Raw genomic sequence first — 22,973 nt, 5'->3', positions numbered from 1 at the left:
GAATGGCTTGTTGAATCACATGTTTGTTTTGTTTTTTATCTCGGTAGCCTACAAAGAAATACTGAAATATTATGATTTTTAAAGTGTTGTTCTTGGGTAATTGAGAATAAAGTTTAGCATCAGTGGCGTACATTTAACTGACCGTTCGAGAGCTTAAAGGAACAAATACATCCCGATCAAAATGACTGCCAGCCTTGGTTGTTGGCATGATGACATCGCCTGCTACTGTTGGCATCGTGCTGTTTGAGGTCTCGTCAGCTGGTCTGCATTAGACCAGAACAGCTCTTTAGTAGTCGCTGTGCTCCAGACCGCACACATCAGTGTTACACCAACAACGCTAACCTGTGTCCGTTTCTGTGCTGGTACTCTCAATCAAGTGTACCATATCTAGTGGGATTAAAGGATGCTTAGTGAATACATCTCACTGGTGGCTCATATGAAATAGATACTGTAGGAGAAGTCTGGATCCGTCATCATAGTTCAAGCATTAACGTCTCATTCTTCAGTAGGACAAGGTAGTACGCGGCACGTGTATTTACGACATTGATATGTGATCAAACTCTTTGTATCTTATGCTATTGTACAAATAAAAGCTTCATGAAACATGAAGTACGGGTCTGATTGTGCGTTTTGTTTCTGGGTTACGACAACAATGTGGATGAGGGTGATCTTGAAATTGAATTAAATTAGGCAAAACTGGAGTTCTGTTGCTGATTACTGGGGTAGCCTACTGTTCTTAAAAGGTCCGGTGTGTGATTTGGTGTCATCTAGTAGTGAGATTACAGATTGTACATGGCATCCAAAAACACAACTATTCTTAATTTCAGGTGAATATACACTGACGAAAACATACACAATAATACATTTCTTCCTATAGATGCCTCTACAAATTACACACAGCCTTTTTAGATATATATTTGTACTTTTTAATATTTACATTGTATGTGACTTACTTCTCCTGCACTTCAAAGACAAAACTAACTTTTCACTCCATTACATTTTGATTTATAGCTTTAGTTGCTTTAGATTATTCTATATTTAACATAAAATGTCCACACATCTAATAATATCTTAATTGAGAGGGTATGATTTTTTGTTTTAGCTCAGGTTGTTATCATCCCAAATAATAAATTTAAAGAAGCCACCGCACGCTTCCTGCCAGACAAACAGCCTGGTAAACATCACGGGGCGTTAGGCTAGAAACCAGTTGGCTCTCCTCAGTAAGCAAAGACTCCAAGCAAGAAGCAGGATATGCACATTGGCAACCATTTGCTATCAAGTCCAAGAGATTAACTGAAGTGCTGCTATCTTGTATATTCAGCTTGTTTCCACTCCCCCAAGTGGCCAAACATGTTATTGCAGGGTAAGAATAATTGACCAAATCTGAAACTGTCGAACAATATCCACTCTTTAAAGCAACAGTAGTAATAACATACACTTCTACAATATGAATACATTAAAAGATCAGTCCAACCAGTTCCTACTTTCCTCCTTGAAGTGAATCATAAATACAAACATATCCATACCTGCAAACTCATGAGGGGTGAAAAAGGTGACAACGGGGGTGCAGGTGACTTTTTGTTTTGTTGTCACCACACCACATCCACGTTGTTTGAAGCCTCAAAGCTTTTAGAACCACAACTAGTCATTTTATTGTTCTGACCACAAATCTAAATAATGATAAACAGTTTAAGAACAAAATGTTCTCCGCTCTGACTCAGCCCTATAATGATAGTAATAACAAATATACATTGTCATTATATATAATATGGTTAAAGTCATTCATGAACCAACTTCCTTTTTTTTTTGCCTTAACAGTCCTCATGGACTTCTCCCTGAATCTGTTCTGTCTCTACCTGTTTGTCACGATACTCATATTATAACTTCTATACATATTACATACCTGCCATAAATATCATGATACCCGATACCAGAATTCAATACACCATACAAACAATATGGTACTATAATTACGAGACTGGTATACTTATCTATAATAGTAATAAATAAAACATCTGTATGGTTCACTTTTTACCAACTTTTTCAACACTTAACAAATGACAGTAATATTAGTATTAATACAGCCAGTTATGATTGAAACTACATGGTTCCATCATAGCATTGATTATACACTATGAGGCCGTTAGTCTCTGACCAGATGATCCACAGTTCATCAGGATGAGCAGCTGGAGAGTTACAGAACTTTACAGACTGAAACATTTCACTTCTGGCATCTTTTTATTTTTTAAGCCGAAGTCTCTAAAGCTGCGCCACTTTTCTCGCTGTGAGCTGCGCAGCGCAGTGTGCGCAGACAGCTCGACACGGAGCAGCGCGTGCGCTCTGATCGCTCTCTTAATGAAGTATCGATACTAAAAATATGCTAAATCACATCGTGTTTAACGTACGGGTACTTTGTTAGCATCGCTACACCGTGCAGCGTGACAGCAGTAGATGTAGCGGGCTGACATTCAAGCTAACCTGAACCCCCAAACGCTGAAGACATCTGAACGCTGATTGGCCGAAACGCGACACGTCCCATCAAAGATGTTTTATTGCGAAGAGCAACACTTCACACTTTTCTCCGCGTCTCACTGCAATCTCAACGGCAGCGGGCCAGGTGACCCCCCCCAAAAACAAAAACTCTTCGGATCTCCACGATTCACGTGGATGACCTATTTTGAGTTCAAAACGGTGAATTTCACCGAAAGGTGACAAGTTTGCAGGTATGCATATCACACACGTTTAAAAGAAGCAAGCAGTCTTTATTCCGGCCTCATAACGCAACACATCTGACATGAAACAGCTACAATGGTAAAAAAAAAGACATTTTCGACATTAAATTAATATTAAGTGTTAGCAAATCAAGTTCGACAGATTAATTATTGGACATGTCCATGAGCATTTTTTATACGGTTGATGAATTCCCTTTTTTTTTTACTAAATCAAAACAGTCAACTAATTGCATGAAAGATGATGGCTTGTTATTTGAAAAGCAAGACATGATACATCTAGTGTGTGTTAGACTCAAGTCCAACCAATCACAGGAGAACTCTGGCTCACTTGATGGACGGAGCATCAGTCGTAGTCGCTTCATCTGAGCTGTGCAGTACTCGCCGGAGGCTCAAATCAATCTGTTTTTCTGTCACAAGCATGCAATAGGGCAGCGGAGACACTGAAACGAGACTCAAAGGATCTGCTGCCCTCTTCCACTTAACTGCATTAGAGAATCTTGCTTTATACCAAAGAAACCACAGAGATAAATCATAGTGTTAATAAAGGAGTGGCTCGGTTACTGCTAGCAGTGTCGTCCGTCAACATAGTGAGCAAGAAACCCGGGAGATTTTTGTTCTTCTTTTTCTCATCTCTTGTGACCCAAGGGGGAAAGGAGAGGAGGATATTCTGTGATTTCTAACTCAATCAAGACCCAAGACTTTTATTACTTTTTTCCCCACTTTGCGACCCAACCCATGTTCGCAACCCTCTCTTCCTCCTCACACACACAAGACATCTCTCTGCTCTTAGTTCTCGCCCAGTTTAAGCTGTGCAAACTGGTTGGCCATCTGCAGCGCCTCCTGCAGGCACCGAGTGTTCTTGCCCGTGGCCTGGGCAGACATGTCCTTGCCGCCTCCTTTGCCATCCAGCAGGGGGCACAGCTCTTGAACCCACTCGCTGGCCTTTAGACCACGGTTGGCCACATCCTGAAGAGAGAAAGGCCGATCGGGGTTAAATGTTTTTTAAAATTTTTTACTTGCCGCTGTTTTGACTGAGTGAGTGGACGCGTTACCTGTGGGACTTGGCAAAGGCAGGTAATCTTGCCGGCGTCTGGGTCTACGCTGAAGAGCATGGCAGCGGTCTGAGGAGACTGCGACTTCAGCATCTTCAGTGACTCGTTGAGTGCCTGAGAAAACATAAGGACAAATGTAGGGAGAAACAAAAAGTGAGCAGGAAGGAGGGAACGAGGAGAAACAGGGAGGGACACAAGAAAAGAGAAAAATAAAAGGTCTCCTAATTATCACTGTGGATGTGTCAAGGTCAAAACCAATGGGCTCATTTTGTCTGGTGGCAATGACACAATAATACAAAATATGAGACATAAAGACTGGCTTCATACAAAGCCGTTCCGCCCATCTTTCAATACAATCTCGACTCACCTTTGCGGACGCGCCGGTCTCCATCTCCATGACCAGCAGCGCTTGGTTCGGGCTGCTTTCTATCACCTCCTTGGTCTTTTCCAAGACTCTCTTCTGGATGTCAGCCTTGAAGTTGCGGTCCAAGTCGTCCATGGTCTTCTTCAGGCCCTTTAGGGATTCCCTCATCTCGTCCTTCTTCCACTGGGAGATCACTACTGTGCCTATCAACTGCAGGGAGGGCGGACATGTTGGGACCACCTTTGTTCTATTATGGGATGCAGGCAGCGCAAAAACAAAGAAGAAGCCATTTTACCTCCGTCATGTCGGCGATGTCTTTCTGAACGTCCTTGTTCGGGGCTGTCTGCTGCTTCACCTCGTCTCCCAGTCCGGACAAAGACTGGAGCAGGGAATCGGCCTTCCTCTGGGCCTGGTGAACGTAAACGAGACACATGCGGCATGAGCGGTGCAGGCAGCAGCGAGACAAGAGCAGAACGTGGAGGGATTAAGGAAGGAGGAAAGACGACAAAGATAACGACGAGGATCAACCAGCGACTGCCGTCTAAAAGTAGTAGAGATTCATTTGTCCTTGTGGCCCAGAGAGACGGGGAGGGAATGCAGCCGACTTGTTTCTGTCGCCACACCACATCCACGATGTTTGATGAAACCTCAAGCTTTTATAACGACGGTCTTTTGATTGTTCTGACCTCCGTTCAAAAATGATCCGATTAAGAACAAAGCTTGCCCTAAAAACACGTATGGTATAAAAAATAATACACATTTTAAGAACAAAAGGTTCTCCGCTCTGACTAAGTCAGGGCTCGGGCCCTATATTAATAGTAATAACAAATATACATTGTCATTATATATCATATGGTTAAAGTCATTCATGAACCAACTTCCCTTTTTTTGGCCTGAACAAGTCTTCAAGTCTTGTGCTCTGCTGAGCCATGACTCTGTTCTGCCTCTACCTGGTTGTCACGATCTTCTATACCATACCTGCCATAAATATCATGATGCCACCACGATACCAGAATTGGATACAATAACATAAATACGATATGATACCACAAATACAAATTGGTATATTTATCTATAATAGTAATAAATCAAACTTATGATTGGTTCCTTTTTTACCAGCTTGTTCCTGCCCATGTTTTTGAACACTTAACAAATGGCAGTAGTATTAGTAATAATACAGCAAGGTATTAATGAAAACTACATGAGCCATCATAGCATTGATTAGACACTGATGCCTTTTGTAGAGTTACATAACTTTACAGATGTGCGTTTGGTCTGTTGCTTTGAAACCAGCCTTGCAGACGGGTCTGTATGTCTGCAATGTAGAAAAAGTACGTACACATTTTACTTCAGGCATCTTTTCTTTTTTTTTTAAGGCGAAGACGGTCGGCACTTGACGGCACTCGCTGTACGTGAGCGTTGCCTGTGAGCGCTCGGTAGCCCCGCCCCCTTGCAGTCAATGCATGCAGGCAGCATGACATGGCGCAAAATCGTATTGTTTTTAACGTACGGATACCTTGTTAGTATCAATACATCGTGCAGCATTACAGCAGTAGATGTAGCGGGCTGACATTCAAGCTAACCCGAACCCCCCAATTGCTGTCGACATCTTAACGCTGATTGGCCGAGACTTGACACGTCCCATCAAAGATGTTTTATTGCGAAGAGCACCACATCACATTTTCTCTGCGTCTCACTGCAATCTCAACGCCAGCGGGCCAGTTGACCCCCCCCCCCCCCCAAAACCCCAAAACAAAAACTCTTCGGATCTACACGATTCAAGTGGATGACCTATTCTGATATCAAAACGCCGAATTTCGCCGAAAGGCGACAAGTTTTCAGGTATGATAATGCTGGAAGCAAGTATGTGTGTGTGTGTATTAGCGCTGACCTTCTGGGCCTCTGTTCCTGTCACAGCAACAATGCGGCGGATGCCCTTAGCGATGGCCTCCTCCGAGACGATGACAAACGGAGCGGCGTGACTCGAGTTCTGCAGATGTCTGCACAGAAACAGAAAGCAACAGCACATGACCAGAAGTGCCGGGAAACAGAAACAGGGAAATAGAAAACTGCGGGGAGGTAGAGGAGAGCGGCCCGGAGAAGGAGGAACACAAACGGGAGAGAAAACCCGGCAAAAACAAGGGGTTCTTCGAAGTTTCCACGTTACACACCGGCAATATGCGGGTTCCACACTTCTAGAAAAACGTTGGATTCATGCAGATCGAGGGACGACTCTACGTCTCCGAGATTGATGCGAGAACATGACCCGTATTTACCGGCAACCCTTTGCGTCTGCTTCGTGGCAAACACACGATGAACAGCAGGAGGTTGTGAAACTGAAAGGCCAACGGGGTTTAAACGTTGCTTCCTGCTGTGGGTTTTGGTTCTGCTACTTAACACTTTTTTAAAGCACATTTGTGAAACTTCACAGAAACAGATTTAACCGATTCCTCAACATCGTGTGTGACGTCACGTGGCACTTGTCGTGTCCCCGCTGAGCGACATTGAACTATAATCTTTATACTTTTCTTTAATTGTCTTTTCAGAGACATGGTCATCTGATTTAGACTCACAGCTGACACTGAAAACAGGATGTGTGAATTGTGTTGCTTGACTTTTAGTTCAGTACTTTGAAGATTTACCCAAATACAAGTGCATCTCAATGAATTAGAATGTCATCAAAAAGTTAATTAATGCCGCATCGATGCAGTAATTCATGCAAAAGGAGCCCAAACCAAGTATTTGGTGCATCGTTTTATTTGGTATTGTGTAATATTCTATATTTCCTGAGATACTGAATTTTGGGTTTGCATTAGCTATAAACCATAATCATCAAAATTAAAAGAAATACATGCTTGAAATATAACAGCCTAATGAATCTATATAATATACGAGTGTCACTTTTTAAATTGAATGACTGAAATTAGTAAACTTTTCGATGATATTATAGCAAACGGACTCCTTAACTGCCATCTGGGATAAAAAAAACCCTCTTCTTAAACCAGGAATACTTGATGACAAATCTGTAAAATGCATGAGAAATGTAATAAAGCGTCAACACTCACGTTCCCCCGCAAAACTCGATGGAGGTGAGAGAACCAGCGGTGCTGTCGGGCTTCTCCAGCAGCTCCTCAACGGGGATACCGATGGACACGACTCGGACGGGGTCGGGGTAGGTCTCATCAAACACGGCACGCAGGCCCTGGATGGCCTTGGCTTTTGCTAGTGGGGCGTCCATGGCGTACACCGGCTGGAGAGAGCAAAGCGTGGGGGGAGACAGCACCCGTCAGCTAATGGTTTAGAGTATTGCAAGCCTGTGTGAAACTTTAATAAGGATAATTTGATCATTTCTTCAGCAAGAGACATTAAGTAGTGACTTATTCATACAAAACCTGGAGCTAGCATCCTTTAAAACCGTAATCTAAAAAAGGAAAATGTTCCCTTTTGGTGAAAGTGAACGACAATCAGTTGAGTGATTTTGTTTCATGCTTGTTCCCCCACTGACCTTGGCTTCTTTTATCATGGCACAAGCGATCTCCTCAGTGCGACGGACCTCCCCCGTGCTCAGGGCACCTTTGGCGGTGAAGTCAAATCGCAGGCGGTCGGGTGCCACCAGGGAGCCCCTCTGGTCTGCCTCCCCCAACACCCCCCGCAGGGCGAAGTTCAAGATGTGTGTGGCGGTGTGGTTGCTCATGATGGGCCGGCGACGAGCCTGGAAAGAGAATATGATCACAGCTTCACACAGAAGCCTTGAAACAGACAGAGCTGAGGAAATAAAGTCATAAACTGCTCGTCACGCCACTTATCAGCATCAATATCATGCGTGTGACTTGATTCTGTGGTTTCTGTAGACTGCGTGTGATCTCACCTCATCTACGCGGAGCGTAATGCGGTCTCCGACCTTCAGGACGCCATAGACCGTCCCCAGATGGAGAACGTAACCTCCTCGAACCTGCGTGTTCTTCACCGTGAACTCCATCCGCTGCAAAGACGGGGAGACGGAAATGTTTTTCTTCAGCAGAAAGCACTGTCAGTTTAGTTAGGAAGATGGTGTGCTCTTCGGTTCTGGCATGTTCTTCTTTTTTTAAGAGGGTTTTTGGTAATCGTGTCGAATACGGAAGAGAAAGTAAAATGTATGAAGGCAGAGAAGGTTCCTTCAGCAAGTCTTCACCTCCTCAGCAAATATGAGTATGAGAAAGTACATAAAGACGTAAAAGAGAAACAACCCGCTGACATTTGAATAGATTTGTTTTTGACAGATTGTCTTCTGCGTTTTTACGCCATTCAGGTGCTCACTCATGAGACGGGCCAAAGGCTGGAAATATGACAGCTTTTAAAGGATAATAGATTAAAAAGGTATTAAATTGCTCTTATATCTCAAGATTTTTTTTTTTATTAACACCAACTCAGTGATATTGTCATTTTTCAAGTCAGAAACCTGGGTTTTTGTTTCCTACCTGCAATGTGACCACTGTGCAGTTTTGGAAAAAAAGCGCAACACACCAACCCCGAAGATACTGATTAAATACCTCCTCCCGTATGATGCGTTTACAAAACTCTCAAACAGCATTGGTGGAGTTCGTGCTGACCTGCAATCAGTATCGTAGTTTTCTATATCTGCGTTGCACTTACGTCCCCTGTGCCGTCTTCCTCTCGAACCATGTAGCCCTCGTCGAATGTCTGCCCGCCCTGCTCGGCATAGAAGGAGGTCTGGTCGAGCAGCACGCCGCACTCCTGACCCGTGGTCACGCTGTCGCAGAAGGCGCGGTCGCAGCGCAGGGCGAGCACCGTGGATGTGGGCTGCTCAAACTCTAGACAAGCGGACAGGTGGAGAGTTAGTGTGTGGATGTCCCGGAAAAAAAACAGCCGCCAAAACTGGACTTGAACGTCAAACGCAAAATCACTAACTGTAGCTGCCGTTTGCCTCGGAGGTGTATTTGTATTTGGAAGAGTCATCTGTTGGGGGGATGTTCTTGTTTCTCAGCTCCTCGATGGCGTAGATGTCCAACATGATGTGGTCGACGTTTCCTGCCCCCTTGCCCTGGGACTTTAACTACACACACACACACAGTTTAGTGGAATAACATTTAAAAACATTCGTTATAATCATCAGTATTACTGATAAATAAAGCAAAATCAGTCTTTTTCTTTAGTGGCAGTTTGTTTCAAGACATTAGCTCACTGGTGTGTTCAGGCTGCAGTACAATAGATAAGAGAATCATCTTCTTTTGCAAAAATCCAACAACAAGGGCTGTTAAGTATTTAAAAGCAGCTCCTGACTGTCTCAGTGCACGACTGTAGAGCGCGGACACAAGCCAAAATGGTGTGTTCCCACGAGAGTGGAAACAAAACACTGCTCAGTGGAGTTTCCCCCCCATCACAGAGCAGCCAATGCCAAATTCAAACAAATAATCAGAAAGTTCCCGTGTACTCTCCCTCCATCGCCTCACCTGTGCTGCCTTCTTCTCCTCTTCAAAGGCAGCGATGTCCACCACCATGCCTTTCTCCTCTGCGATGAGGGAGGTCAGGTCCAGGGGGAAGCCGTATGTGTCATACAACAGCCATGCTGTGTCACCTGGATGCACACAGGACGATAGAGGGGGTTACATAAATATAAAAGAGGCTTGATATGCGGGAGAGGCTTCTGAATGAAGCAGTAATGCTCAGAGACCCATCAAGTCAAACAGTAGACCAATTTCATACAAATGCAGTCAGCATCAATCTGAGAGAAGTTTTATGCAAAAAGCTTCAAGTGTCGGTGCTGTTATTGTATTTCCAACAAAGCAATTGGGAATGCTGTTTGTAAGCCTTGAACTTTGGAATTAGCCTCTCATATTGTGCACAAATTATACCGACCTTTTGACCTGACACAAAAAGAAATGCGTTGAGAAACCTGTAGACTACAACCCGTCTTCACGGCTTGAAGGATCTGGAATTTAACTTTTCAAATATTTATTCTAAATATTAAATAAGAAAGATTTGCACTGTTAAATAGATCCGTAATAGCAAAAAACACATTCTGATTGGATTAAAAGAAGAAAAAAAAAAAAAGAGGGAGGAAAGTGCAAAGAGATAATGTATGTGGGTGGTGAGGGGTCCCATGAGTTTTAGAAAAGATGAAAGAAACCTGTTCAAAGGATGAGTTTAAAGCCGTTCAACACATAATACCTGACGATAAACCTAAAGTCCTTCCAACGTGTGCACATGCCAAAGCGTAACTGGGTCTCACCTGGAAGGGTCTTGATGTCTCCCAGGCTCATGATCTTCCGGTCTAGGATACGGCGTCCCCTGCTGAGGGTCTTGAGGAACTGATCCTCCTCCTCAATAATAATGTCCTTCACCATCTCTGGGTCTTTCTTCAGCTCCGGGAAGGCATTGCCCTGGAGGTACGAGAGTGAAAGAAGACATGGAAAAGATAAAAGAGGGAGAGTAAAGAGTATAATGCATAAAGTTGTCGGGTAGAATGTTATATAAATAGCACGAGGAGTACTGGACTAGTCTGCGCTAACCTTTCAGCCAACAGTTCATTAAACTTGTAGAAATCAAAGCTTAAGGAAGAGTCCTTTTAAGTTCATATGCGTCACAGACCATCGAGGGCAGAGTAAAACAAATCTCACCAGTGAATCAACCACCACATCCACCAGAGTGGCAAAGAAGCCTCTCTGAGCTCCCAGCTTGTCGTGAGAGTAACGCACTGCGCGGCGCAGGATCCTCCGTAACACATAGCTAAACAAGGCGTGAACAGCAACAACAACAGAAATCGATGAAGTGTGAAGAACTGAAAATCACTGCACTCAAAGAAGTCTGAAAAAGTCTAAACACAGTCTACTTTACTGTCTCACCCTCGTCCTGTGTTGTCAGGCCGGCCGCCATCCGACAGGGCGATGGTGATGGTGCGGGCGTGGTCGGCCAGCACGCGGTAGGCCATGTCAATGCCGTCAGTATCTTCGGCACCTACTTTACCGGTGTACGGTCGAGCACCTGTACCCTGAAACAAACACAGGAAATTAGCCCTGGATCCTCAGAGTGGCCGATTGGAGTTTAAGCTTCAAAGAAATTAAAGCGGTAATAGTTGAAGATGAAGAAAAATGTGGATCACGCGGTGAGCATCAACTGACAAGTGAGATGTTTCTGCACCTCCATTCAGTTTCACAAATCGGGTGCATTTCGTTACCTTCTGAATGGCTTCAAAGTACGGCACGAAGAGGTCGGTGTCATAGTTGGACATCTTGCCCTGCAGTATGGACACGAGGCGCTCCAGGCCCATCCCCGTGTCGATGCTCTTCTGAGGCAGGGGCTTCAGCTCGGTCTCTGACTCTCTAAGCAAAGAAGTCACAAACAGATTCCCTTAGTGAGCACATTTGTCTGAGCAGCCTCACCGTGAGAGGCTTTTCTTACCGTGTGCATTGAAAGAGAAGTATACAGTTTTGCTCAGTTCCCGTCAAACACTGAATTATTTTGGATATGAGCAATTATTCTCAGTTTTTATTACAAAACCATTTATTTCCCGGTTCTTCTGTCCACACATTTAAAACCCTTTTAGGAACCAGATTATGTGTTTACACGGACCAAGTGATCAGATTAAATTCATAAAACCAGATCACATGTAAAAAGAAAATAATTATATCCTTTACAATTTTGTTGTACTCCTCATACAATAAAATAAACTGTAAAGATGGGGTGGAGAGATGGTGAGTACATTTGATTCAGTAGTACAAAACAGATGACAATAAAAGGCGTGTCCAAATCCCAACAACACCTGATCTAAATTTATATTTGGGTGTGCTGCGATCTGTTAAGCACGCTTTATATATATGTAACTCACTGAACTGGTTACCAGCCTCGACTAAATCAGACAGCGGTGAGATGTCAGAGTGAAGGAGTCAACAAACACGATGAACCAGAAGGATGTAACCGTATAATAACAATCAGAACCTGAAAAACAAGCTGCTTTAGTAGACGTACAGTCGGCAATTGCATTAAAGGTTTGCTGATATTCTGATGAGTGGCTGTGTGTTTGTGTAAGTTACCTGTTGAACTGAATGAACACCAGGTTCCAGATCTCCAGCACATTGGGATCGTCCATGTTCACCAGGTGTGAGGCGTCCCTCCCTCCGATGCGGTCAAAGTGGATCTCACTGCAGGGACCGCAGGGACCGGTGTCTCCCATCTCCCAGAAGTTATCCTTCATACTGCCTGGCAGGATGCGAGCCTCGTCCACCCTGAGAGGAACACGGGGGGGGGGGGATTATTAAAAGTTGCTCAAAGATGCCCTGAAGCTAATGCCTTCCTCTGGCGCGTTCACCAATGCATCTCGTTCACGAGGCTCACCCCAGGTCGGTCCAGATCTGTTTGCACTCCAGGTCCGGCTCCAGCCCTGCGTCAGCGTGACCCCCGAAGTAGGTGACATAGAGGCGGTCTATGGAAATACCGAACTCCTGGGTCAGCAGCTCCAAGGCCAGCTTACAGGCCAGGTGCTGCAAGGGGAAGGTGGGGAGCCGGCGAATGAGCAGACAAGAGAGGTGATTCGACAGGACTCTTCTGGTTGAGAGGCCAATGGGAGGTGAACAAAAAATGTGTTCATATGATAATCATGACTAAAATATTTTGTTCTTAACATTTAAAGTGTATTCTTGCATGTTAATTAAGCAAGTTTATTCACGGTTGGATCAGCCATGTTGACGCCAGAGAAAAGACGCTGCAGCATAATAATATTATGGGGATTCAGATGTAATACTTAAAATAAGCCATTTGTATGGACGTTACTTCGGATGTCCTATTGCGAGTAATCAAGAATCCTTTTTAATGGATTTGAGATCCCAGAAAGTAATATTTACAATTCCCTAATGCGGGTAAAATAAAATTCAGCAGAAAGAAACATTAGACCACGTTTAGAGGGATTAGAGGGGTAGGGCTAAATTGGTTAAAAAGTTACATTGAAAACAGAAAACAGTTTGTTCAGATGGGTGTAGCTAGGTCTCCTCTCTTAGATATCATATGTGGTGTTCCGCAGGGGTCAATTCTTGGACCGAAATTATTTATACTGTACATCAGTTAGGCCACTCCACTTCCCACATCCCCGACACCTCCACACACTCCCCCCCCCCCCCCACTTTTTTTTTGCTCGGAGAAGAGTTGTTGGGGGGGGGTGGGGGTTAGTTTGTTAGTTTTGGAGTAGCAGTGTCAGTGTGTGTGTGATGTGTCCAGTGTGGCGCGGTAGCAGCGCTGCGGCGTGCGGCGGGGCTGGGCTTGGCCCAGAGCAGAGGAGCAAGCAGAAGTGATGATAGAAACTGAAACAGAGACAGACAGCAGCTTGCTGTTACCTTGCAGCCTGCCTGACCGCTGTTTTGGGTGAATGACGCCACGCATGGTCGACCTGTGGTGTTAACCCTTGTGTTTTTTTTTTTTTTTTTTTTTTTTTTATTAAATTAAAATTAAAAAAAACATCTTTAGCCTAGGGTCTCAGCCAGTCACGCTACTCTCTTTGAGAGTGAGAGCCCTGAGAAATAATAATAATTTATTAATTATTATTTATTTATTTTATTTTCATTTTTCCTCCCCCCTAGAGACAGAGCAACCACCCCAGGGGGTGCGCACCACTTTGGGAATCCCTGCTGTACATCAATGACATCTGCAATGTTTCTAAAATATTGAATTATGTTATTTTTGCTGATGACACTAATGTATTCTGTGCTGGGGAGAACCTTCAGCAGCTGTTGGAGGTTGTCACGGCAGAATTGAGTAAGCTAAAGTTGTGGTTCGATGTCAATAAATTATCAGTAAACATAAAAAAAACAAAATTTATGGTTTTTGGTAATACAAATATACATCCGAATACTCCGGTAGAATTAATGTTGGATAGTGTTATGCTGGAAAGAGTTTTCGAGAATATGTTTTTGGGTATGATAATCGACCACAACTTTAGCTGGAAACAACATGTCAAGTATGTAAGGTCCAAATTAGCACGAACTGTAGGGATATTATGCAAAACACGGCACATACTGAACTATAAATCATTGCAGACATTATATTACACTCTCATTCTACCATACATGACCTATTGTGTTGAAGTGTGGGGGAACACCTACAAAAGCACCCTACAGCCATTATGCATCATGCAAAAGAGAGCAATTAGAATCGTAAATAATGTAGGATATCTTGAGCACACCAATTCACTGTTCTTAAAATCACATACACTGAAATTTAGGGATTTAGTAGAGTTCAAAACAGCACAAATTCTGTACAAAGCTAAACATAATTCACTTCCTGGAAATATTAAAAAGATTTTTAGAGATAGAGAAGGAGAGTATGAACTAAGAGGGAGATGGAATTTCAAACAGCCGATTGTTCATTCAACTCTAAAAAACATGTGTACATCTGTCTGTGGGGTGAAACAGTGGAATAGTTTAACTGATGACATCAAGGAAAGTAAGAAGCTGGTGATATTCCAATTTTTTTTTAAAGACATGACTTTGGACAAGTACAGACGTATCAGCATTGATGACGCTTCATAAGTAACGGATAATGGGGACAAGCTTTTTTGTTTTTGTTTTGTTTGTTTTATGTATATGTAGGTATGTGTGTGTATATATGTTTATATGGGTGTGTGAATTTGTATGCATGTGTATATGTATATATATAGGTATATGTAATGGTTCTCTAAAATAAGTATTTTCATGAAAGCATAGGTTAGGGCACTTATAAGCTTGATAGCTTCAGCCTTGACCCTTTCGGTCGGCCACTTTATTCTTTTGTTGAAATTTTGATTTTTGTATAGTATTGCTGATCGAAATAAACTAAACTAAACTAGGTTTATGTTTACAAAGCCACAGTGAAGGCAATTCTGTAGTTTACCACTTTATCTTCATGTCAAAATGAAGGGCACTGGAGCAGATGAAAATGAGCATGGAGAACCAGACCAATACGTCTGCAAGACTGATATGAGTCAATATTAGCTTATTGGAGATATATCAGTATTGGTGCACATGATCGCCGATAAGTGGCAAGAGAATCCTGTACAGAAACGCCTCAATCTATGTTTACGGTCATTTAGAAACCGAATGCAGTGATAAGTTGATATTTTTCCACTGTAAAACGTCCTGCTTAGTATTTTGGTCACATAAAGAAAAGAAAAATTTATTAAGTTTGTTTAACTTAGATACAAATAATTAAATATCGTCATTAAATATTAATACCTGTATCTGTATCATTACTGTAAGGCAGTATTTCTCAAACTGTGGGGAACAGTGTAATTTTTTTGCCATATAGTTTTTGCACATATAACCTTATTTGCATTGTTCTAACAAAGTGATTGCACATGTCATTTGTTTTTGTCTGATTTAGCAATCTGGTTCACTTGAAAGTGATTGCAATTTTCTTTATTCCATTATTTATGAAAGCACACATGGGAAGTGACAACATGTTATTTCAATAGAAATTCAGCATGGTCCATTTTTTACAATTGTGTTCCATTTCTCTTCCTCCAAAGTGGGGTGTGACAGAAGAAGCTTGAGAATTACTGCGGTAAGGTGATAACTGAGGAGTGTGACAGCGTAATACCTTAAAGTAGTCCCCAAAGGACCAGGACCCCAGCATCTCGAAGAAGGTGTGGTGGTAGACGTCTTTACCCACATCGTCCAGGTCGTTGTGCTTGCCTCCTGCACGGATACACTTTTGGGTGTTGGCGGCACGAAGCAGCCTGGCCATGGGGTGGGACGGGTCGATGGTGTTGAGGAAGATGGGCTTGAACTAAGAGGAAGCGGCACAAACGGCACATTTGTGAGTTGTGATTGCTTCAAGGAGCCGAGAAATACAGCACTGGGTCAAAAAGGTAAAAAAGCAGCAGGTAGGGATAAATGGCGCACAGGTGCAGATGTTTAGGAGACGCACCTGGTTCATGCCAGCGTTGGCGAAAAGCAGCGTGGGGTCGTCCAGCGGGACAACCGCAGACGAGTGGACGTACTTGTGCTCATAGCGACGGAAGAAGTCGATGAACTTCTCGCGGATCTGAGCAGCACTCAAAGAGGAGTCCATTCTGACTCAGCTGTCTGGGAAACATTAAAAACAATGAATATAATTCAGCTCCATGCCAAGGTCACTGGTTCTGAATGTGCACACAGGGACAACATGTATATATGTATACGAGTAGTAATCCTAAGAGCATGGCAAGTATATTATCTAAAGACGTTTGGATATTAGTCTTGGCCTGTGAGGTGAAAACAAACTGGTTCACATGATAATCATGAAGTTCATTAACGGTTTCCTTCTCTTGTTGAATCGGCCATGTTGACGGCACAGCAAAGATGCTGGGACATATGAATGAATACACTTGAGATTCAATAGTTTACTGGGAAAAATAAACTTTTGGGCAACATGACCAAACTCGTGTGAGATGATATTAATTGCCATACATCATTGAACTTTACATACCGTTCATACGATAGCTATTCCTTCAATATGTCTAGTTGTATTTGTACTGTGGGCCATTTTGCCCAATGAATGCTTTAAAGCATAAAGAGTTTTTACATGACTTTGGCATCAGTGTGATGAAGAACCTTGATCAGGTAGCCCAAATTAAGTTCCCGGCTGGGCTACGGACTTATATTTCATTGTTGTAATTTCTCAGTAGCCTTTTTAGAAGAACTATTATTTAGTTGATTGAGATGTTATCAGCACAGTATTGGTCAGTAAACTTAGCAGCAGTTGGCCTATGTATTCAACTCTTACATCTGCGTACAGCATCCTTATTGTGCATTACAAGCCAATACGAGTGTAAATGTTAGACTTTTTTTGTGCCTAAAAAGTAAAGTCAATTTTTAAGGTGCGTTTCCCAACAAGCCGTCTCAGCAGAAACATTCTGCTCTGTAATTTCCCTCCGACAACGTGTCCTCTTTGGCTCTTCTCGTAAAACCCGAAGGCAACTCAGGAAACCTGCGAGGCAGGCGAGCCTTTTCATGCTGCAGGGCACTGCCGTCAACCTGAGAACAGATTGAGCATTTCTGCTTCCACATTTGCTGATGGCATGGATTCTGTCGCGTTCATTGTGCTCACCGCTTCTCAATCGTGAAATGCGCCCAATTAAAAGCCTTCAGGCTCGACTGCATTCAGGGCAAAACAATGAGAGTATTTTGATCAGGCGGCGCTTGCATTTGACACTTAACAGCTACCATGAAGTTCGGAGTGGTGGGTGGAGCTATTGGAGCAGCAGTTAAGCAATGCTGTGGTCTTGCCAATGAACAAACAAAAATAGAGCAATAAATTACATGGCGAAAAATAAAAGCCATTAAGGATTTGAAGGATCTGAATTTAATTTTAAATGATTTTTTGTTGGTCTTTTCAACAAGCACTATAGCTACAGTAACAATAATGCCTGTAATTAAAACTAGCTGGGAACAACCGCCCGGCCGATGCCTGCAGCTCTCTGGGGCCAGCTACCATCCCCATCCTGACTACGAAACCACCCCGTTGGCAACGACAAAAAGTGGAGACCTTGGAACAGACCTGGTAAAACAACAAAGAATAATAATAATAGCTTTTCATCATTAGGCAGAAAACCTCTAACAGAGGACATAGCCATGGGGGAAAAGCGGATACAAGAACTGACAACAGGAGAATACAGTGTCAACAGGGGAGAAACCTAAGTCAGTAAAAAACTGCACATTTAAGGACGCAAACAAAAAGGATGAACAGATTTTGTGTTGGGCGTTATCTGTAATCACGTGACTGACAAAGAGCTCAGATAGGTTTCAACGCTTTTATGTCCACACAGTTAAACTGCCAAGTTAGTCAGCAGAGCAGCTTCTCCATTGGGAGTACCACAAATTACTAAATCCGCAGGACTAACGTGATCTCTCAGGGGGTTAATTTCTTTTCCTGCGGCTGACTAACACAACTTCTCCCATGTCACCTTTGCATCTTGGCTGTAAACAAGTGCTCGTAAATCGTTTCCACATACTACTGTACGTTGCAACCACACACACAACTCTTCACACAGTGCGTGTAAAATCCGTCACGCAGCATTATCACACCGTCGAGTGGCTGCAAACTGCTGCAGTGAGCGAACTGGAAGAGCTAGCTTGATAAGCTGACGTTAGCAATGGGAAGAAGCCAGACCCGGCTAGAGAGAAAGACACACAACTTTAACAGAGAACCTTCTTTAGCGAAAGGCACAGTAAACATTTTGTATTTCAATAACACTTAAGCAAAAGATAATACTCACAGAGCTCGCAATTCCCGCAGATTGAATCAGCAACTTTTCTCCCTGACACACCGCTGTAGCCACACGCTTCTCCACCAAAGGAAAGTAAGAGGCCACGCCCATGGACGCCGCCGATTGGCCCGGCCGCACCGGTACGTTGGGCAATATATATTTCTATTGGACAAGCCTCCTGTCAATCAGCCGTGTGCGCTACATGAATGGGACACGCTTCTTGGGTTTGGCTGATGCAATGGAAACACGTCGGTGTCATGTATGTTGGAACCTGGACGAAATAGAAAAGAGGAGAGGGTGATGGCTCGGGAATGGCCATAGTGGTCTTAATAGTTCCCTTTATGTTATTAAAACACATAATCATGGAAAGTGTGACTTCTGTGAGGAAGAAACGAAAATTTAAATAAGAGGCTAAGAGAGATGGGAGAGAGAATTATAATGAATGTCCAAAAGAAAAGCTTTAGTGATGAATGCTGGACAATTTTTCGGGAATATTTAGAGGCAACAAGACTAATGAGTAGAATCTGAGAATTAATTTGTATGTGTTATGTTTGGTTTTAGTATCAGAGATTTACTTTCATTAAGTCTACACTCCAGATTAGTGGGTGGCGGTAATGCACCCGAAAGCTGTTTGCCAACCGCCATAAAAAGCAAAATAATAATAAGAAATGTAGGGAGGAGGGTTCATTATTTCTCTCTTTCATTTCTTTATTTACATTTTGATTTCAGGCTGCCAACCGGCGTTAAACAACAGAAAAAGTAGAAGAAGAAGAAGAACATAACGCTACGTCACTGCTACGATCAGCGTTTTTTAATTAAAAAAAAAATATATACCTTTTTTTAGGGGGGGAATAGAGCCGACTGTCTGAATCATACTCCGGAGCTGAGGGTGGCGGTACTGCACTAAGTATATCAATGCCAACAGCCGTTTAACACCACGAAGAAGAAGTGCGACGATTAGCGGAATCTTTTATCGGCTCGCTGTGTTTCTCGGGGGAAGATTTTCTCTGCCGGACTTGTTCAGACGCGACTCGTTTTGCGCCGGACATCCACGCGCCATGCCGACCGACACCAAACGCGTTCGCGGCCCAGAAGCTTCCCAGAGTCCGTCTCTGTTTGCGTGCGCACCGGCGGCCCTTGCTCCCTCGCGCGGGCCCCGGGCCGACGGCCGGCAGCGGGACCAGGTGGACGTCCGGCCCGTGTTCGTCCGCTGCGGGCTGGTGAGCCAGGCGAAGGGCTCCGCGTACATCGAGGCTGGAAACACCAAGTTGATGTGCTGCGTTTACGGCCCCAGAGAAACGGAGCGGAAAGATGAGACCAACATGAAATGTGGAAGGTGTGTAGGGAATTAATGAATGTGTTGATGTGTTTTAATTCGACTTGTTCATTGAGCTATGACTCTGTAAACACACGCGACAAAGCGAGACAGTTTACGTATTTAAATTTGAACGGAAGTTGCATGATATTTCTATTCATACACTTAATTATAACGGCGTATAACAAAAATATACCACCAGAGTTGCCACTATTCATAACAAATAAATATAAAGCTGTAACCTATAATGACACTTTGAATCATCCATGAGTTTAATTGCATTTGAAGTGGACACTGATCACATCAAAGCTGTATTATTGTATCTCTTTGTATCCAGGTTGATGGCTGATATGCGTTTCGCTCCATTCTCCTGCCTGGAGAGGGGCTCCTGGATTCAGGGGAGCCATGAGAAGGACCTCTCCCTGATGCTGCATGAGAGCCTGCAGCCAGCGGTTTGCCTCCACAAATATCCCCGCGCTCAGATCGAGGTCAACGTGATGGTTCTTGAGAACGGCGGTTCCGCTCTGGCCCACGCAGTCACCTGCGCGTCACTCGCTCTCGCAGACGCCGGGATCGAAATGTACGATCTGGTGCTCGGCTGTTCCATGCGCCAGGATGGCACCTCTTACGCGGTCGACCCTTCTTACGCGGAGGAAAGCGGCTGCGGCTCGGTCGGCAGCGACAACCGGGGCGGTCTGACCGTTGCATTCCTCCCAAGCCTGAACCAGATTTCTGGGCTGCAGTCAGATGGAGAAATGGCTGAAGAGACTTTGACAGCCGGGGTGCGGACCTGCATCGAGGGATGCTATAAACTGTACCCGGTCATCCAACAAGCCCTGTCCAAGGCTGTGCGCAGGGTGGCGCCCCCGCCATCGGAGAGCTGAGAGACTCTGTCACCAAGAACTACTCAGTTCCAAGCTTTTCTACTTTACGACTTTGAGTCCTTAATTTGACAACACAGCCTATGATTGCAATTATATTTTTGAAATGGAAATGTTTCAGTGTGTTTTCCATTAAATAATTTGCCAATGCACTCACATGGGCTGTTCTGTATTCAGGGTGAGAAATGTCCAATGTGTCTTGCGCGTAGGAAGGAAAACACAGGCACACTTTGTAGATGGGATGAATACGGTTGCTTATCTGGGATGGTTCCTGAATGTATTGTCATGGTGCTGACTACTAAATGGAAGATGGCTACATAAATGTACTCTTTTTTTCCTTTGAGTGAAGAAAAGCGTTTCATTTACTTATTCAGAATATGTGACTTCATTAGTCTGAGTGGTAACTTGCAGGTACAGCCAGTGAGGAAAAACACTCCTGTGCAGTGGACTGCATACTCCAGAAGTGTGTATGTATATATATATATATTAGGTTAAAAGAAGTGCAGCTCACGGCTGCAGGGCCGGAACTGATTGGACGCTGTTGGGATCTCGCTCTGTTGGAGTAGGAAGCCGTTAAGAATCTCTTGGCCTATTATGGTTTATTGGCTGGGAGAGCCATGATGGCTAGCAGCCCAGCCGGGTGCTGGTAGACACACTTCTTCTAGTTTTCTTTAAACACAATACATATATCAATAATATGAAGTTGATTAAAATACTCAATTTAAAATGTAATACTAAAGAATTACATAATATGTATGAGACTCACAAAAAGTGACACACACCTCTAATGTACACTAAGAAAGACTGAAGATAATTTATTAAAGATTCAGTGAGCATAAACAGAGTAGTACGTTAGACTTTAAGTATTGTTTCTTCTCCTGAGATGAGCCACTGTGTGCAAAGAAATCATGGGCATTATTGATGGTTTAAGTACAACTTTGTCTCTTGTTTCCACACATTGTGTGTATTTAAAACAAAAATCCCCAACCAGATCAATCTTCTGTTTGAAAAAGACCCATACATGACATATTTTATATCAGATTGGATGATAATACTCACACCGGCTACTTTCATTACCTTCGCATTGAAAATGCCGGAAGGTTATGTTTTGATCGCCGTGTATTTATTACCTTCGCATTGAAAATGCCGGAAGGTTATGTTTTGATCGCCGTGTATTTATTTATTTATTTATTTATTTGTATGCGTGTTATTCGCAAATCTCAAAAAGTATTGAACCGAATCGCATGAAATTTGGTGGGATGATTGTTTATTATCCGGGGACCAGTTGATTAGATTTTGGGATCGATCGGGTCAAAGGTCATGAACAGGTCAAAATCTTTCGCAGAACTCAAAAAGTATTGAAACGAATCGCATGAAATTTGGTGGGATCATTGTTTATTATCCGGGGACCAGTTGATTAGATTTTGGGATCGATCGGGTCAAAGGTCAAAGGTCATGAACAGGTCAAAATCTTTCGCAGAACTCAAAAAGTATTGAACCGAATCGCATGAAATTTGGTGGGATGATTGTTTATTATCCGGGGACCAGTTGACTAGATTTTGGGATCGATCGGGTCAAAGGTCAAGGTCAAAGGTCATGAACAGGTCAAAATGTTCTTGAATCGCCTGAAATTTGGTGGGATGATTGGTTATTATCCGGGGACCATTTGATTAGATTTTGGGATCAATCGGGTCAAAGGTCAAGGTCAAGGTCATGGAAAGGTCAAACTTTTTTTTACCATAACACGATACATTTTTGTCCAATTGGCATGCAACTAATGCCAAAATGTTCATAATTCAATGCCCAATCTTGTGATATGCGAAGGTATGCGCTCTACCGAGTGCCCATTCTAGTTTATTTATTTATTTGTATGCGTGTTATTCGCAAATCTCAAAAAGTATTGAACCGAATCGCATGAAATTTGGTGGGATGATTGTTTATTATCCGGGGACCAGTTGATTAGATTTTGGGATCGATCGGGTCAAAGGTCAAAGGTCATGAACAGGTCAAAATCTTTCGCAGAACTCAAAAAGTATTGAACCGAATCGCATGAAATTTGGTGGGATGATTGTTTATTATCCGGGGAACAGTTGATTAGATTTTGGGATCGATCGGGTCAAAGGTCAAAGGTCATGAACAGGTCAAAATCTTTCGCAGAACTCAAAAAGTATTGAACCGAATCGCATGAAATTTAGTGGGATGATTGTTTATTATCCGGGGACCAGTTGATTAGATTTTGGGATCGATCGGGTCAAAGGTCAAAGGTCATGAACAGGTCAAAATCTTCGCAGAACTCAAAAGTATTGAACCGAATCGCATGAAATTTGGTGGGATGATTGTTTATTATCCGGGGACCAGTTGATTAGATTTTGGGATCGATCGGGTCAAAGGTCAAAGGTCATGAACAGGTCAAAATCTTT

At 43.2% G+C, this 22,973-nt stretch overlaps 2 protein-coding genes across 4 annotated transcripts; one reads left to right on the top strand and one right to left on the bottom strand.

The window, feature by feature from the left end:
- Positions 1-1,395: 1,395 nt before the first annotated feature.
- On the bottom strand, positions 1,396-18,446 carry aars1 (alanyl-tRNA synthetase 1). Of its 3 annotated transcripts, XM_056417075.1 has the most exons (20): positions 18,367-18,446; positions 16,038-16,195; positions 15,708-15,896; positions 12,480-12,625; positions 12,179-12,370; positions 11,323-11,467; positions 10,991-11,136; positions 10,766-10,874; positions 10,378-10,528; positions 9,599-9,723; positions 9,057-9,201; positions 8,781-8,959; positions 8,017-8,130; positions 7,654-7,860; positions 7,214-7,398; positions 6,040-6,148; positions 4,444-4,557; positions 4,152-4,358; positions 3,785-3,898; positions 1,396-3,698 (listed from the first exon to the last, which is right to left on the bottom strand). In XM_056417075.1, the coding sequence occupies exons 2-20, from the start codon at positions 16,179-16,181 to the stop codon at positions 3,519-3,521; spliced, it is 2,901 nt and encodes a 966-aa protein (XP_056273050.1). In that variant the 5' UTR covers positions 16,182-16,195; positions 18,367-18,446; the 3' UTR covers positions 1,396-3,518. The 3 variants fall into 3 exon arrangements, with proteins under 3 accessions (XP_056273050.1, XP_056273052.1, XP_056273051.1); XM_056417077.1 differs by lacking the exons at positions 1,396-3,698; positions 3,785-3,898; positions 4,152-4,358; positions 4,444-4,557; positions 6,040-6,148 and adding an exon at positions 7,541-7,569 and having other exon boundaries at positions 7,278-7,398; XM_056417076.1 differs by lacking the exons at positions 1,396-3,698; positions 3,785-3,898; positions 4,152-4,358; ... (1 more) ...; positions 6,040-6,148; positions 7,214-7,398 and adding an exon at positions 7,405-7,569.
- Positions 18,447-19,346: 900 nt separating this feature from the next.
- Positions 19,347-20,705, top strand: exosc6 (exosome component 6). Its single transcript, XM_056417093.1, has 2 exons — positions 19,347-19,693; positions 20,010-20,705. The coding sequence occupies exons 1-2, from the start codon at positions 19,416-19,418 to the stop codon at positions 20,554-20,556; spliced, it is 825 nt and encodes a 274-aa protein (XP_056273068.1). The 5' UTR covers positions 19,347-19,415; the 3' UTR covers positions 20,557-20,705.
- The last annotated feature ends 2,268 nt before the right edge of the window (positions 20,706-22,973 follow it).

This window comes from Pseudoliparis swirei, chromosome 6 (assembly GCF_029220125.1).
Source record: "Pseudoliparis swirei isolate HS2019 ecotype Mariana Trench chromosome 6, NWPU_hadal_v1, whole genome shotgun sequence".
In the NCBI taxonomy this organism is placed as follows: Eukaryota; Metazoa; Chordata; class Actinopteri; order Perciformes; family Liparidae; genus Pseudoliparis; species Pseudoliparis swirei.
The sequence above is the reverse complement of the archived record's forward strand: the minus strand, read 5'-3'. Positions and strand labels throughout refer to the sequence as shown.